General features: G+C 42.9%; 1 protein-coding gene across 3 annotated transcripts in view; it reads left to right on the top strand.

Moving 5' to 3' along the window:
- INTS2 (integrator complex subunit 2) overlaps nt 1–15,776 on the top strand; it is a 58,871-nt gene that overhangs the window by 5,706 nt on the left and 37,389 nt on the right. For all 3 annotated transcript variants that reach the window (XM_034434567.3, XM_034434568.3, XM_087890088.1), the window contains exons 4-8: nt 315–417; nt 2,985–3,098; nt 4,488–4,618; nt 8,458–8,631; nt 14,514–14,740. In XM_034434567.3, the coding sequence (XP_034290458.2) occupies nt 315–417; nt 2,985–3,098; nt 4,488–4,618; nt 8,458–8,631; nt 14,514–14,740 (749 nt within the window). The remainder of the gene's footprint in view (nt 1–314; nt 418–2,984; nt 3,099–4,487; nt 4,619–8,457; nt 8,632–14,513; nt 14,741–15,776) is intronic.

Raw genomic sequence — 15,776 nt, forward strand, 5'->3', positions numbered from 1 at the left:
CCTTCCTTCCTCTTCCTTCCTTCCTTCCTTTCTCTCTTTGTCCCTTTCTTTCATCCCTCTCTTTTCTCCCTTCCTTCTTCTGTCCTTTGCTCCTTCCTTCCTTCCTTCCTTCCTTCCTTCCTTCCTTCCTTCCTTCCTTCCTTTCTTTCTTTCTTTCTTTCTTTCTTTCTTTCTTTCTTTCTTTCTCCCTTTCTTTCTTTCTTTCAGCTCTCTTTTCTCCCTTCCTTCTTCTGTCCTTTGCTCCTTCCTTCCTTCCTTCCTTGCTCGCTTACTCGCTTTTCATTTTCAAAAAAAATGTCCTTCTCTCCGAACAGGTGGCCGACTCCACCGGCGAATTTTTTTTCAAATCCCCAGAGCTGTTTGAGAGCCCAGTTTATTTGGAAGAGGCGGCAGATGTCCTCTGCATTTTGCAAGCAGGTGTGTGTTTCTCTTCGAGAGGGCTGCAATTCACTGTGAAGCGGTATATAAGTCTTAAGTGCTAATGCTATTGAACCAATAGGCTGAACTCAATCCTGCTGAATAGTTTTTCTGCTTTATAAAAAGAAGTAAATTACATGGTTTTGATTGCTATCAAGACCCGTAGGCACGCATGCACGCACGTACGTAAATTGAAAAATAAATAGCAGTTGCCTTCAAAATACAAGCCGTATATACTTCTTTACCTCTATGGAGATTCTCAATCATCCAGGTGTTGGTTGTCCCAAAGGTGCTTTTTCAAGAGGCAACTGAACTTTCTGGGTGTTACTGCAAGATTCAGTCCTTTGGCCAAAACGTCATTTTTCTGTTTGGATAAGCTCTCTGTCAGACAGATTTCTCACCCATGTCAGTTTTCTGAGACATGCCACTTTCCATCTGGGTTGGTTTTTCTGTTTTGTGTGTTTTTTTTCCCCTATTGTGGTCCAGCAGCAGCCTGTGGAGCTGCTAGCGGAGTCAGACAGTGAGGAGGCTGGGGAGGAACATGGGCCAGTCCTGGAGTCTGGGGAAGGCCCGGACGAGGGCTCTGCGTTGGAGGCAGAGATGGGGCCAGGGCTATCGGGGAGTGATGCACAGACTCCAGAGCCCCCAGACTCAAACAGCAGAGAGGCAGAGGAAGAGGAGGAGCCTAGTGCACGCATGCACAGAGCTGCCAGAAGGCAAGAGCAGCTAAAGCAAAAGGGACGACTCGGGAGTAAGGCCAGGAGATGATTGGTCCCTCCCATAAGGCTTAAAAGAGAAACAAAGGCACTTGGGCCTTTTGCAGGAAAGCAACATTGCTAACTCTGTTTCCAGTTGGCATCTCTTGTTTGTTTCTGAACTTCGTGGGGCTTTGCCAAATAGGTCTTTGGCAGAGTATCAAGGGAGATAAAGGTTGATGATTATCCCGAAGGACTTCTTGCAACTAATTGGGACTTAGCTGGGAATGAACATAATTCAGAACAGTTGTTGTGCCTTCTTTATAAATTCTGTGACCTGTTCTGATATTTCTGTTGACAGAAGTGATTTCAGCTCTTGCAGTATGCGTCCCACTCTCTCTTTCAAAACCACAATTGCGAAAGTCCAGTTGACTCTTGAAAAAGCACCTTTGGCACAATCTGCTTCTTTACATTTGACTTCTAATTTCCAAGTGACCTTATGCAGAGGCCGGACAGGGATAGCCAAAGGGCCAGAAGTGGCCCGGGGACCATAAAAGGCCCAGATCTGATCTTAAGAGACATATGCATCTTCAACTTTTTAAATCTATATTGTTTATATTTTATCTACCGTGTTTCCCCGAAAATAAGACCGGGTCTTACATTAATTTTTGCTTCAAAAGATGTATTAGGGCTTATTTTCTGGTTAGGTCTTATTTTGGGGGAAATACGGTACTAAATGCACCCATCTGGCTGACAATCTTAACTGGAGCTTATTTTGGGGGTATGGTTTATATTACGAGCATCCTGAAAAATCATGCTAGGGCTTATTTTCCGGTTCTGTCTTATTTTCGGAGAAACAGGGTATATTGTATACATAGATAAGCCGCGGTGGCACAGTGGTTAGAGTGCAGTATTGCAGGCTACTTCTGCTGACTGCCGGCTGATTGCAATTTGGCAATTTGAATCTGGTTGACTCAGCCTTCCATCCTTCCGAGGTGGTTAAAATGAGGACCCAGATTGTTGGGTGCAAGAGGCTGACTCTGTAAATTGCTTAGAGAGGACTGTAAAAGTACTGTGAAGCAGTATATAAGTCTAAATACTATTGCAGGCAAAGTCTGCCCATTGTCAGTTCAATCCTGACTGATTCAAGGTTGACTCAGCCTTCCATCCTTCCGTGGTGGGTAAAACGAGGACCCAAATTGTTGGGGGCAATACGCTAATTCTATAAACCGCTTAGAGAGGGCTGTAAAAGCACTGTGAAGCAGTATGTAAGTCTAAATGCTACTGCTATAGTTGTCATAATGTAAAAGGCATTTATCCCTAGCCTACTGTTCACTGGCTTCATTTTGAACTTGTTGAATGCTGCTACTTTTTGGGCAAGAATCTGTTTTAACTGTACATATTTTAATCTTGTATTTTATATTTTAAACGTTATGGCTGAAGAGTACGCTGTCAGCACTTCAACTTGCATTTTCTCTAGTGCTGACATAAGAAGGAGAAGCGAAGGCGTCTGGAAAGGGACGGCTGACTTTTCACCTACTTATTTTCCTTGGAGATAATGTTTCCGAGGAGATGAGATGGGAGGGGGGAATTCCTTTGAGCTGGAGTAGATTAGGGGTAGAATGACTTGGAAGATGGCCAATGAGTGCAGGGGAGTGGGTAACGGAAAGGGCGGGTTTTGGGCCTGGAAGTCAGTGTTGGCTTCGTTTGGAGTCATGTTAGGACGTCGTGCTCAATAAATAGGAGTTTTTTCTTCAAAGAGTTTGTTTGAAATGCATTTTATTTGAGACGACCTCGAAACTTGACATACGCCTTATTTTAATTGTAATGCTTCTGAGACCAATAAACAACCTTTGAACTCTGTGTGTTCAGAACTTCCTTCGCTGTTGCCCATCGTCGATGTGGCTGAAGCTTTGCTCCACATGAAGAATGGAGCTTGGTTCCTCTGCCTTTTAGTAGCCAACGTCCCGGACAGTTTTAATGAAGGTATGTTACATACTTTAATACTTTGTTGGGCAGTGATTTTTGTGTGTTCCTATGTGTTGCAAAGGCACCATCGGTTGTGCATCAGGAGCACATTTTTCCACAAAAGCATTAAAAGGGTAAGAAAAGTAGCCATGCAACTGAGTAGGACCTGAGCATACTTATTGCATTCAATTTACATCTTGAATGCTGTGTATGGACTGTAAATTGAATGAAAAGCACTGTACAGGTAGTCCTCGACTTACGACCACAGCTGGACCCCAAATTTCTGTTGTTAACTGACACATTTATTAAGTGAGTTTTGCCCCATTTTACGACCTTTTCTTTCCACAGTTGTTAAGTGAATCCCTGTGGTTGATAAGTTAGTAACCTGGTTGTTAAGTGAATCTGGTTTCCCCATTGACTTCACTTGTGAGGAGGTCATGAAAGGGGATCACACAACCTGTGACACAGCAAAGGTCATAAATACGAACCAGCTGCCAAGCGTTTGAATTTTGATTAAGTGACCCATGGGGATGTCGCAAAGGTCGTAACAATGAAAAACGGTCGTAAGTCACATGTCTCAGTGCCGTTGTAACTTTGAACGGTCACAAAATGAACTGTTTGTAAGTCGAGGACTCCCTGTGTATGTTTCAAAAGACGGGAAGAAAGGAAGAATGCAATTCACTTCAATAATTCCAGAAAATTGTAAACTTACAATTTTCATCACTTCATCAATAATTCATACACTGATGAATACAATATTCATCACTTCATCAATAATTCCAGAAAATTGTAAACTTACTTTTGAATGAGAACGTGGCCCACCACGACAATTATATCACTCCTGATTGCCTTTAAATCGTTTTCTGAATCCTGGATAAGTTTGGACTTTTAGGTCAGGATGGGTGCCTTGCAATCTCACATGTGTTCTGTGTCAACTTTGAATCGAACCAGTCAAAAGCCTTTTTTTCTATTCCTCAATTGTCACACAGAGTAGGGAGGGGGAAGGAGGATGAAATACGTTGCTAGACAAAACACAGGACTTTCTCGTGGGAACCAAGGTCCCCTCTACAGGTGGTGGATAGAGACAGGGAGGAGTGTCTGGAGATCCCGCCAGTTAACCTAACTGGGCCAACATGATCTGTGACTTTTGTGCAGGGAGTTAATTCCTCTTTTAATTACACTGAAACAGCAGGAAACATTTAGAGTTGGTTTTTCCATTTAATTGTGCCGATATGATGTACCCAATAAAGAAGTTCCTAGAAGAAGACCTTAGCCTTGGAGTTCTGATTTGCTTGAGTTCGTTACTCGGGGTCATGATACTCTGTTCCTCCCACCACTTTTTTTGCAACTAAAGGTGGACTGAGTTGAAAATTTGGTTGTTGTTTTTTTAAAATTGATGGATTCCAGTATGCAGGGGCTTGATTAAGAACGGTGAGAGGCAAGATGAGGAGAGTTTTGGAGGCCGCCGCAGAACCGATGCCCTGCGTCACCTTTGCAAAATGAACCCTTCCCAGGCACTGAGGGTTCGTGGTATGGTGGTAAGTCCTTTCGCAACTTGTGATGAAGATGGGAAGTAACTGATTTACATTATTTTTTTTTTCTGATAAAAGATAATGTTTGTAGCTCAAGGTTGAACTGTGAGGTCCTTGGTGCTTTCTGAGCTTGGTGACTTTCTTGAAGACGTTTCATTACCAAACTAGATAATGTCATTATCAACATGTGCATACTATCTAAAAGAGACAATCGAAAAGCCAAAAATGATCCAAAAAGATGTAAGCACCTCACCAGCAATCAACACCCAAATGAACAGAGATTAATGACAATATTTGTTAGGAAATGGTCATTGCCTAACTAGTTGGCCAGGTAATATATAAGCCAACATTATATGTTTATAGTATGAATATGTATAATCTAGCTTTGAGAGTATTGCTGAGTCATTCTGCATCCTGATTGGATGAGCTCTGTAGCAACTGTATTTAAGGAGAGCTTGATTGTGGTCAGTGTGGACATTACACCATATTTTTACCTGCTGCTATGTTGTAGATATCTTTGATCTCTTTACATGGTCATTTTGATCATGGTTTATTTATTACTGCTTTTATGAACTGTTTTAATATCGTTCCTGAATGGTTTTTTTTTTTTTTTAATTTTAATTTGATTTATATGCCGCCCTTCTCCAGAGACTCAGGGCGGCTTACAATGCGCTAAGCAATAGCCTTCATACTTTTGTATATTTATACAAAGTCAGCTTATTGCCCCCACAATCTGGGTCCTCAATTTACCTACCTTAGAAAGGATGGAAGGCTGAGTCAACCTTGAGCCTGGCGGGATTCGATCTTACTTTAATTGCAGACAGCTGGTGTTAATCACAATGCTATCAGTCTGCTGAGCCACCAGGCCCAGATTCATGTATTGTTATACAAACCGATAAGAAGTTTTGTATCTGAGGATTGATTATGCATGGCTAAGACTTGGATTGGTAAAAGACTATGAATTTGCTTTGCTCTATAAGTAAACTACTTTAAACTACTTTAAAAACCAGTTTGTATGCAGTTTATTCACAATCACTCTCAGCACCGTTTCCGTGTGCAAAACTCTATGCTCTGCTTCATAACCATTCCTGGTTATCTCACAACTATATCCTTAACAATTTTTTTTTTTTTTTATTTGATTTATATGCCGCCCTTCTCCGGAGACTCAGGGCGGCTTACAGTGCGTTAAGCAATAGCCTTCATACTTTTGTATATTTTTATACAAAGTCAGCTTATTGTCCCCACAATCTGGGTCCTCAATTTACCCACCTTAGAAAGGATGGAAGGCTGAGTCAACCTTGAGCCTGGCGAGATTCGAACTTACTTTAATTGCAGACAGCTGGTGTTAAATTACAGTGCTTTTAGTCTGCAGGCCAACAATCTTGAAGCAAACAATTCCTCAATCAAGAAACGACCAACTCAGACAAACAAGCTAACAGTCCATCAAGGAACCCCCCCCAACACTCCCACCAACACTGACAGTGCCAGCCACTTGCATCTAAAATGAAACCAAACCCTACTTTCTAAGCAGCCCTGATGATGCTACCTAGTTTGGTAATGAAATGTCTGTAAGAAAATAGCCAAGCTCAGAGAGTACGAAGGACACTGTGTTTCTTTTCTTTTTCTTCATTATATTTTCTTTCTTTCCATTACATTGTTTTCCCCTTTTTTACTCTTTTCTACAACTTCTACTCTTTTTTTTTTATTATTGTAATTATAATATTTAATGAAATTATGATGTAAAAAAATGACTTGACAAGCAGTGACCACGTTTACAACTTTCGCAGTATTTCCTTAGTCCTGTGATTACCATTATGGTCAGCGTAAATTCAGATTGCAGAAAATATAACTTGAGTAACAGAGTTGTTAATGCCTGGAATCAGGGGCGAAATGCTCCCGGTTCGGACCGGATCGCCTGATCCGGTAGTGATGGTGGCGGGTGGTTCGGAGAACCGGTAGCAAAAATCCCTGCTCCCCCCCCTCCTCCCCTATGCCCAACTGAGCCGCAAGATCATCAGAGGCTTTTTTTTTTTCTTTTAAAAGCATTTTTTCTACAACCTCTTCCGAAGAAAAAATGCTTTTAAAAGTTAAAAAAAAAGCCTCTGATGATCGCGCGGCCCAGGTGGGATTATCAGAGGCTTTTCAAAGCATTTTTTTCTGCAACCTCTTGGCCGAAGAGGTGGTAAAGAAAATGCTTTGAAAAGTCTCTGGCAACTCCCAGCTGAGTTGCCTGATCGTCAGAGAGGTATTTTTTAAAATGCCTCTCTGACGATCCCAGCTGAGTTGCCTGATTGGCAGAGGCTTTTCAAAGCATTAGAAAAAATGCTTTGAAAAGTTAAAAAAAAAAAAGTTGGCCACGCCCACCCAGTCACATTAACCCCCCCACCAAGCCACGCCCAGAGAACCAGTAGTAACAAATTTTACATTTCACCCCTGGCTGGAATGCACTACCAGACTCTGGTCTCATCCCAAAATCCCCAAAACTTTAACCTAAAACTGTCTACTGTTGACCTCACCCCATTCCTAAGAGGTCTGTAAGGGGCGTGCATAAGCACACCAGCGTGCCTACCGTCCCTGTCCTAATGTTCCCTTTAATTGTATTCATTTTATGTATTCAATTCATGCTTATACTTATATATATATTATCTAATATGTACTCGACAAAATAAATAAATAAAACAAATGTGTGTCCTCTTACCTAACTTTTTCTTTTTCCCCCACGCGCAAAGCAGCGATATTGGAAAGGAAGAGATTACAAGAGAATTAGCAGGCACGCAATAGAGAGTACATATCAAGTCAAAACACTGGTGCCAGCAACTGCAAGCTAACTATTTATTTATTTATTTATTACATGTATTTATATGCCGCCATTCTCCCGAAGGACTCAGGGCGGCGAACACAAGTTAAGAAACAAGTACAATAAAATCCCATTTTAAACCAAATAACTAATTAATAGTAAATAATAAAACCCGGAATCAGAGTCAGCCTATTTGTTTGACCAGCCAAATCTTCAGGTCCCAACGGAAGGAACGGAGATCAGGAGCCATCCGGAGCTTGGTAGGTAATTCATTCCAGAGGGTGGGAGCACCCACAGAGAACGCCCTACCCCTGGGCACAGCAAGACGACATTGGCTCGCCGTCGGAACCCTGAGGAGAGCGGCCCTATGTGAGTGAACAGGACGGTGAGAGGCAGGCAGGAGAAGGTCCTGCAAATATCCCAGACCTAAGTCATGTAGGACCTTATAGGTGAGGACTAGCACCTTGAAGTGGACCCGGAGAACCACTGGTAACCAGTGCAGCTCACGCAGGAGGGGTGTTATATGGGAGTAACAAGGGGCTCCCGTAACAACCCGTGTGGCTGCATTCTGGATCAGCTGGAGTCTCCGGGTGCATCTCAGGGGCAGGCCCATGTAGAGGGAATTGCAGTAATCCAAGCGGAAAGTAACCAGGGCATGAGTGACTGTGCGAAGGTCATGTTTGACTATGCAAACAGCCCTTTGTATTCTCCATTGTGTGCCTGCTTACTCTCTTGTAGTCCCTTCCTCTCCAAACTCTCTGTAAGGAGTGGGAGAGAAAAAGTCCAAGCGATTTCTTTAAGCAATCTATCTGTGCACGATCTTTTGGTTTTTGTCTCCTCATAAAACTAATCTGTGAAATTGCTGTTTGGTTCACGGTGATGTGCAAACTCCATTGAGTTAGCAACATGGTTAAAACGATGAGGCTTTCCTTCCTTGTGCAATAAATTTACCTGGTTCTTATGTACGTATCTTCCAGTAATCTGGCAAGGGAGACACCTTTCTGATGTAAAAATGCAGCCAAATTTTAAGATGTTCTTGTGTGCTTAGGTGGAGGAATGCCACTTACCAGGACTTGGTGTGGCTTTGACTCTGGATCACACCAAGAATGAGTTTGCGGAGGATGGTGTCAGTGACCTGGTCTGTTTTGTGAGTGGCCTGTTGCTTGGAACGAATGCCAAAGTTCGGACGTGGTTTGGAACTTTTATCCGGAACGGTCAACAGGTGAGAACATCTGTGCTTGGTAAGGAAAAGACCATAGCTAATACTGATAGTCTTCCAACATTTTCTTAAAAACTTCCAGTATTGGAGCATTCACAACTTCTGGAGGCAAGTTGTTCCACTGATTAATTGATCTCACTGTCAGGAAATTTCTCCTTAGTTCTAGGTTGCATCTCTCCTTGTTTAGTTTCCACCCATTGCTTCTTGTTCTACCCTCTGGTGCTTTGGAGAATAGCTTGACTCCCTCTTCTTTGTGCAACCCGTGAGATATTGGAAGACTGCTATCATGTCTCCCCTGGTTCTCCTTTTGATTAAACTAGACATACCCAGTTCCTGCAACTGTTCTTCGTATGTTTTAGCCTCCAGTCCCCTCATCATCTTTGTTGCTCTTCTCTTCATTCTTTCTAGAGTCTCAACATCTTTTTTACATCATGGCGACCAAACCTGAATGCAGGATTCCAAGTGTGGCCTTACCAAGGCCTTATAAAGTGGCATCAACACTTCACGTGATCTTGATTCTATCCCTTTGTTTATGCAGCCTAGAACTGTGTTGGCTTTTTTGGCAGCTGCTGCACACGGTTGGCTCATATTTCAGTGGTTGTCCACTTTGACTCCAAGATCCCTCTCACAGTTACTACTATTGAGCCTGGTACCACATGCTGAGTTGAAGTCCAAAAGTCTTACGGTCACCAAGGTTGGACAACCCTACAGTAGCCCAAACTGGCTTTCTAGAATACTACTATAGGAATATTAAAAATAGGAGAAAATGGCCTTGGCAGAATAGGAAGGGAGATGACCCAGTATTTATACTATAAATCCTATTTTGAATCAATAAATCACAACCCCCAGAGATACGCACGATACCGGACCTCCAGACTTTTCGTCGGGCCCTTAAAACTCACCTATTTCATCTAGCCGGGCTGGCTTGATCCCATCCATTGGTTTTAATTTGAAATTAATTTTAACTGGGTTGTTTTAAATTGTGGGCCGACATTATTTAATATTTTTTAAACTGTTTTAATTTTTGTATGCTGTGTTTTTACTTTGGCTGTCCACCGCCCTGAGTCCTGCTGGAGAAGGGCGGTATAAAAATCAAATCAAATAAATAAAATAAATAAACTGCCAGCTGCCAGGAAGACATTCATCCTAGGAATCCAAGGTCAACTATGTTTCCCAAAGCACCTGAAGGCAGAAGAAGAGGCAATGGATGGGGACTGATCAAGGTGAGAAGCAACCTAGAACAAAGAGAAAGTTGAGAATCTCCATAGACAAACCTAGAACAAAGGAGAAATTTCCTGACAGTGAGAGCAGTTGGCCGGTGGAGCAATTTGGCTCCGGGGATTGCGGGTGCTCCAAACACTGGAGGTGTCTTTAAGAGGAAGAGACTGGACAACCATTTGTTGGAAATGGTGTAGGATCTCCTGTGTGAGCAGGGGGTTGGACTAGAAGACCTCCAAGGTCCCTTCCAACTCTTGTTATTCTGTACATATACTGTACCTGTGCATTTTGTTTTTCTTGGCTAAGTGTAGAACCTTACTTTTCTTAAGTAAGGTTCTAAATGTCGAACCTTACTTTTCAGAGGTCCCTTTCTTGCCTAAATGTAGAACCTTACTCCTCAATTTACAACAATTCATTTAGCGACTGCTCAAAGTTACAATGGCCCTGAAAGAAGTGACTTACGACCGGTTCCTGCGCTTATGACTGTTGTGGCATCCCCATGGTCATGTGATCAAAATTCAGGCACATGACAAGCGTCATGTATAAATGACAGTGGCAGCATCCCGGGGTCGTGTGATCATTATTGGCAATCTTCCCAGCCACCTTCTGACAAGCAACGTCAATGGGGGAAGCTGAATTCACTTAAGGACTGCGCAATTCACTTAACAACTGCAGTAATTCACTTAACAAAAAAGAGCCTGAGTGGCGCAGCAGACTAATGCAGCAGACTTAAAAAAAAAAGGTAGTATTTAGCTTCCAGCTGCCTGCAATTACTGCAAGTTCAAATCTCACCAGGCTCAAGGTTGACTCAGCCTTCCATCCTTTCTAAGGTAGGTAAATTGAGGACCCAGTTTGTGGGGGCAATAAACTGACTTTGAATAAATATACAAAAGTGTGAAGGCTATTGCTTAATGCCTTGCAAGCCGCCCTGAGTCTCCGGAGAAGGGCAGCATATAAAAAATAAAAAAAACAGCTGTGGCACACACAAAAAAAGTTCATAAATCATGGATGATTTACTTAGGTAACCGCCTTGCTTAGCAATGCAAATTCTGGTCTCAATTGTCATAAGTTGAGGCCTAACTGTAAAACAGGTGGGAAGTACACCTCGCCTTTTAAATGCCACATCACTGGTTAACAGCATGAGGTTTTATGCCAATGCTGGGCTTTTTAACGTTTTAGGAAAAGAATAGCATCAGAAGGTTAACGTTTGATGTAGTTAATTTCGCTCTGCTCAATCCAAGCAAGGCACAACAAAGCTTAAAGCAATGAATACATATATAAAACCACTTCTAATTATACTGAATAACAGAATACAGTGGCACCTCAGTACTCAACTGCTTTGAAACTCATCGAATTTGGTCCTCAACGCATTTTTGACATGAAAATTTGGTCCCGGTACTCATCGTTTGTTTGGTAGTCGAGGCACAAGCTAGAACTTGTCATAGTCGGCTGCCTTGTGACTCACTACCCTGTTTCCCCCAAAATAAGACATTCCCTGATAATAAGTCCAATTGGGCTTTTGAGTGCATGGCAATAAGGCCAAGCGCTTATTTCAGGGTTCAAAAAAATACAAGACAGGGTCTTATTTTCAGGGAAACACGGTAGATAGAGATAGATAGATAGATAGATAGATAGATAGATAGATAGATAGATAGATATAGATGAGAGACATGTGGATGGATAGATATGGAGAGGTGTAGAGATGAGAGATGGAGAGGGATAGAAATGTAGATGATAGATGGGTAGATGAGGACTGATAGATGGATAGAGATGTGGATGGATAGATGGATAGATGGATAGAGCGATGGGTGGATAGATAGATAGATAGATAGATAGATAGATAGATAGATAGATAGATAGATAGATAGATAGACAGACAGACAGACAGACCCTGTTTTCCCCAAAAATGAGACACAATAAGCCCTTATTGCATGGCAATAAGTCCAAGCGCTTATTTCAGGGTTCAAAAAAATACAAGACAGGGTCTTATTTTCAGGGAAACACGGTAGATAGAGATAGATAGATAGATAGATAGATAGATAGATAGATAGATAGATGGATGGATAGACATGGACAGATGTGTTGAGAGATGGAGAGGGATAGAAATGTAGATGATAGACAGATGGATAGATGAGGATGGATAGATGGATAGAGATGTGGATGGATAGATGGATAGAGCGATGGGTGGATAGATAGATAGATAGATAGATAGACCCTGTTTCTCCCAAAATAAGACATCCCCTGATAATAAGCCCAATGGGGCTTTTGAGCGCATGGCAATAAGGCCAAGCGCTTATTTCAGGGTTCAAAAAAATATAAGACAGGGTCTTATTTTCGGGGAAACACGGTACATTATTCCTTATGGGAATAATGTTTGTTTGGTATTCATCGTTTTTGGTACTCATCGTGCCTCCCGGAACCAATTAAGAATGAGTACCGAGCTATCACTGTAACAGGATAACAGAGTTGGAAGGAACCTTGGAGGTCTTCTAAGTTCAACCTTCTGTTCAAGCAGGAGAACCTATACCCGTATTGGCGAATGAAACTGTGCATGCGCGCGCACCCCAGCTGGTGTTCAGGCCTCTGGTGCGCATTTGTGCAATTCCGGGAACCCAGCTGGCCTTCAGAGCTCTCCTGCATGCACGCGAGATTGTGCACGCGTGCACAGACAGCGTTTGTGCACGTGCATTGCGTGCGAGAAAGCTGTGCGCATGTGCATATGCGGTTGTGCGTGCAGCATGCGATAGTGCGTGTGCACAAAAGATGTGCGCATGCACAGATGGTGCAGTTGCGCACGCAGCACATGGGGTGGTAAGCCGCGCGTTACTGCGGATGGCAGGCGAGCATGCGCAGGGCGCGAAGTGCATTCCTGTTCGGCACTCGGTAAGTAAAAGGTTCGCCATCACTGAACTATACCATTTCAGAGAAATATCCATTTTATTTATTTATTTATTTATTTATTTATTTATTTATTTATTTATTTATTCATTCATTCATTCATTCATTCATTCATTCATTCATTCATTCATTCATTCATTTATTTATTTATTTATTTATTTATTGGTTCGATTTATATGCCGCCCTTCTCCGGAGACTCAGGGCGGCTTACAATGCGTTAAGCAATAGCCTTCAAACTTTTTTGTATATACCTGCTTAGTAGGGCTTTCGCCCCCCCCCCCAAGCGGTGTTCTTTTTTTATACCAAGTCAGCTTATTGCCCCCACAATCCGGGTCCTCGTTTTACCCACCTCGGAAGGATGGAAGGCTGAGTCAACCTTGAGCCTGGTGAGATTTGAACTTGCAGTAATTGCAGGCAGCTGGTGCTATTCAACAGCACTTTAGTCTGCTGCGCCACCAAGGCTCTTCCTTCTTCAAAACGTCCATTTGCTGCTCTTTTGTTTTCTATGGGAGGGGCCAATCACCACCAAGGTGTGGCTTTACTCCTAAATCGACCCTGCTCTCTTAGTTGTTCTTGTCTTCTGGCAGCTCTGCGCATGCGCGCACTGGGAACGGGCTCCAGCTGTTCCTCTGCCTCACTGCTGTCTAGCTCCCTCTCTGCCTCCGACACAGAGCCCTCGTCCGAGCTTTCCCCAGCCCCCAGGACTGGCCCAAGTTCCTCCCCAACCTCCTCACTGTCCGACTCTGCTGGCCACACTGTCTGACTCTGGTGGGCCACAACACAGGAAATGTCTCCTAAATTCTAGGTTGGATCTCTAAATGATCTTTGTGAAATTTTATTTCGATTTCATGGCAAATCAAATTGTGAATAGAAGTTATTATAACTTAGATAAGGATGTAAGTTAAGATAGTGATAGATAGAAGTAGAATTTGTGTATGGAAGTTAATTAGGATAGAGATACCGATGTAGAAAAGCTGTTACTAGTGTTTAAATTTTGATGTGTTTGTTTGTTTGTTGAAAAGTTTTATAGGAAATACAAACATTTTCTCCCCCCCTCCCCCCTCACCCCCTCCCTCCCCCCTTACCCTCCCACCCATCCCCCCCCCCCGACTTCCCAGAACAAGCACAGGGTATAGCATTCACAAACATAAAACTAAAATGTGCTAACAAATTATTGACTTCAAATTCTCTCTAGGTCTTTAACTCCTTATAGCTCAAAACCCTATAAACATAAACTAACGATTAAAAATGTTTCATTCATAAGCTATATGAATCTTCTTAGTCTGATACTTGTTTTGAATATAGTTGATCCATCTTCTCCATTCCGATATATATATCTTTCGTTTGAATGATCTTTAAGATATGATGAAATTTTTGCCATCTCAGCCAGATGCACAACTTTTAATGTCCATTCCTCAATAGTAGGTGGATCTTCCTTCTTCCAGTACTGTGCCACCAGTAACCTGGCAGCTGTTATTAAATTCAAAACCAACTTAGTCTCTATTACAGTACAAACAAATTTGTTTGTTTTTGTTGTGTGTTATGGTTTTCTATTTTTTGCTCTTTTCTATTTTTTATATTATTTTAATGTTTGAAAATTCAATAAACATTATTGAATAATAATAATGTTACATTATTGAATAATAATGTTTTATTTTGAAAGCCCAGGGGGTATCTGGTGGTGTTCCTGTGTGGCGATAAACCCTAATTCGGGGTTTGCTCACCTGATCGATGTTTAAAGGGAGCCACGTTTTCCTTCTCTTGTGCAGCGCAAACGGGAGAACATCAGCTCCGTGCTTTGGCGGATGAGGAGGCAGCTGCTCCTCGAACTGATGGGGATTCTGCCCACCGTCCGGAGTTTGCACATCCCCGAGGAGGCCGAGCCAGACATGGAACCCAACATCTCGGTCTATTCTGGGCTGAAGGAGGAACACGTCGTCAAAGCCAGCGCCCTCCTGCGCCTCTACTGTGCTCTGATGGGCATTGCCGGCTTAAAGTGAGCAGCCCTCGATTGTCTTCCGTGGACTTAGTCATCCTACGATGGGCAATGTGGCGCTCTCATGTGACCCCCCCTCCTGCGCGAGCTACACTGGCTCCCGGTGGTCTTCCGGGTGCGCTTCAAGGTTTTGGTTACTACCTTTAGAGCGCTCCATGGCTCAGGACCAGGGTACTTACGAGACCGCCTTCTGCCACCAGTAGCCTCTCACCAACCAGTGCGCTCCCATAGAGAGGGGCTCCTCGGGGTACCGTCGGCCAAACAATGTCGACTGGCGGCCCCCAGGGGGAGAGCCTTCTCTGTGGGGGCACCCGCCATCTGGAACGAGCTCCCCCCCGGAGATACGGAGGATCCAAGACTTACGCATCTTCCGCCACGCCCTAAAAACGTTTTTATTCCAACAGGCTGGTCTGGCCTAACTCTCCCTTTTAAATTGGCTTTTAAATTGGCTTTTAAATCTCTTTTAGATAAATTTGGATGTTTTAATCTTTGAGCCTAAATTATTTAATCTGTTTTTTAATAGTTTTTAACTTTTGTATGTCTTTATTTTATTTATGGCTGTTCACCGCCCTGAGTCCTTCGGGAGTAGGGCGGTATACAAATATGAAAAATAAAAATAAATAAAAAATATTTGCGGGTGGGGGTCCCAGGGGTCCCTTTCGTAGCCATTCATGGGATGGTAGCAGCTGAGGTTCAGGACGTGTGGTAGGATTTCTGGGTAAGGTTGTTTGAGGAAAGATCAATATCTCAATTGGGTCGCATTTTCCCCATCAGTTTCTTAACCTTAAAATGGGTGGATTTCAGCTCTTTAGAATTCCTCAGCCAGCATGCTTTACGAGGGGTGGAATTCAGCTCCCAGAATTCCCCAGCCTGTATCAGTGGTGGAATTCAAATTTTATGGGCGTGGCTTGGTGGGCGTGGCAGGGGAAGGATACTGCAAAATCCCCATTCCCACCCCACTCTAGGGGAAGGATACTGCAAAAATCTCCATTCCCATCCCACTTCGGGGGGAGGATACTGCAAAATCCCCATTCCC

The sequence above is a fragment of the Pantherophis guttatus genome, chromosome 1 (genome assembly GCF_059756535.1).
Source record: "Pantherophis guttatus breed Tessera chromosome 1, ASM5975653v1, whole genome shotgun sequence".
In the NCBI taxonomy this organism is placed as follows: Eukaryota; Metazoa; Chordata; class Lepidosauria; order Squamata; family Colubridae; genus Pantherophis; species Pantherophis guttatus.